Raw genomic sequence first — 1,285 nt, forward strand, 5'->3', positions numbered from 1 at the left:
TTTTTTTGTCGTGACCTGACAAAAGAACAACCCTTTGTTACCAAGTAACAAAAACCCAGGGATTAAATGTAACATCCGTAGTTAGGATGGGGGAAGTATATTGTGAGTTTCCATGACTTGGTTTTCTTGGTTTTGGGGCTTTGAAGGGATTAGTCAAAAGGGAGCAAAGTAACCAGTGAATCACGGAGATTGCTGATAAGGTTGGTGGGTTTTATCTAATCCAGGTACTTGCTGAGACCTCTGGTATAAAATTAGATGAATTGAAGCATGAATCCTCAATATAAAGGAGTCGTGCTCCGAAGCACAATGAAGGGGAACTTTCTCTCAACATGGTAACACTCTGTTTCTGTCCACGACTCCTTTGTGCTTTGTTTTCATAGATTTTTGATGAAGTTCTGTTGTGTTCCCAGGTTTATGCTGCTTCCACCATGCTCTCCGGGAAACCAGCTGGAGCGTCGCTTCTTCTCTTGTATTTTCTCCTTTACATAGCCGAATCGTACCCCAACATTGATTCCTCAAGCAGTAAGAACAGTTTAATAACRGTACTAATTCTGTCCACAGTTGTCTGTGGCTCTTTCTGTAACTTTCTGCCGTCTTCACCATCTGTTGCAGTGGGCTGCGAGGAATGCAAGCTAAGGTTGAACAAGTCTTTTTCAAGGGATCGCCCGATTTATCAGTGTATGGGCTGCTGCTACTCCAGAGCGTACCCCACACCCCTTGGGTCCATGAGGACCATGATGATCCCAAAGAACATCACCTCAGAGGCGACGTGCTGTGTTGCGAAGCACAGCTATGAGGTAAAGTTTGTGGAAGCAAATGTTACACTTCTGTTCCACATTATAATGTACTTTCCAGGTAATTTTAGTAAAAATGTATAGCATTGCTTCCTGTAACAAACGAGCATCAATGTGCAAACATTTCATATGAAGAGGTGTCATGTAATTTTCCATCTTCACCAAAAACTTTTATATTCAAAATTTCAGTTTTCTCCTTTTTAACGCTCATCAAATATTGTTCAAGATGTGCTCTTTAATGACAAAATTTACCAAAGCMCCTAATAATATTCTTGTTCTTTAATTAATTCATAGCAGCCACTACAAAAGCCAAACACATATGATAGTTAATGTACAACAATGTTAACATTTAAATGTAACTTTTTTCAATTATGCATTGATATGTTTGACATAACTGAGTGGCACTTAAAAAACTGGTATAAATATAAATGTTTCATGTTCATTTGCAGAAGTTTTTTCAATAGAATGCACTTACTCTTACTATTTATTAT

The 1,285-nt window shown here is 38.4% G+C and overlaps 1 protein-coding gene across 3 annotated transcripts in view; it reads left to right on the forward strand.

Annotated features, from left to right (window-relative positions):
- Positions 1-1,285, forward strand: part of cga (glycoprotein hormones, alpha polypeptide) — an 8,646-nt gene that overhangs the window by 6,292 nt on the left and 1,069 nt on the right. The window contains exons 1-3 of one of the 3 annotated variants that reach the window (XM_014014760.1): positions 102-200; positions 411-522; positions 613-797. In XM_014014760.1, the coding sequence (XP_013870214.1) occupies positions 429-522; positions 613-797 (279 nt within the window). In that variant the 5' untranslated portion in view covers positions 102-200; positions 411-428. Of the gene's footprint in view, positions 1-101; positions 201-314; positions 333-410; positions 523-612; positions 798-1,285 lie in introns of those variants that run through there. The other 2 variants (XM_014014777.1, XM_014014768.1) reach the window with 2 other exon arrangements.

The sequence above is a fragment of the Austrofundulus limnaeus genome, unplaced genomic scaffold (genome assembly GCF_001266775.1).
Source record: "Austrofundulus limnaeus strain Quisiro unplaced genomic scaffold, Austrofundulus_limnaeus-1.0 Scaffold2, whole genome shotgun sequence".
In the NCBI taxonomy this organism is placed as follows: Eukaryota; Metazoa; Chordata; class Actinopteri; order Cyprinodontiformes; family Rivulidae; genus Austrofundulus; species Austrofundulus limnaeus.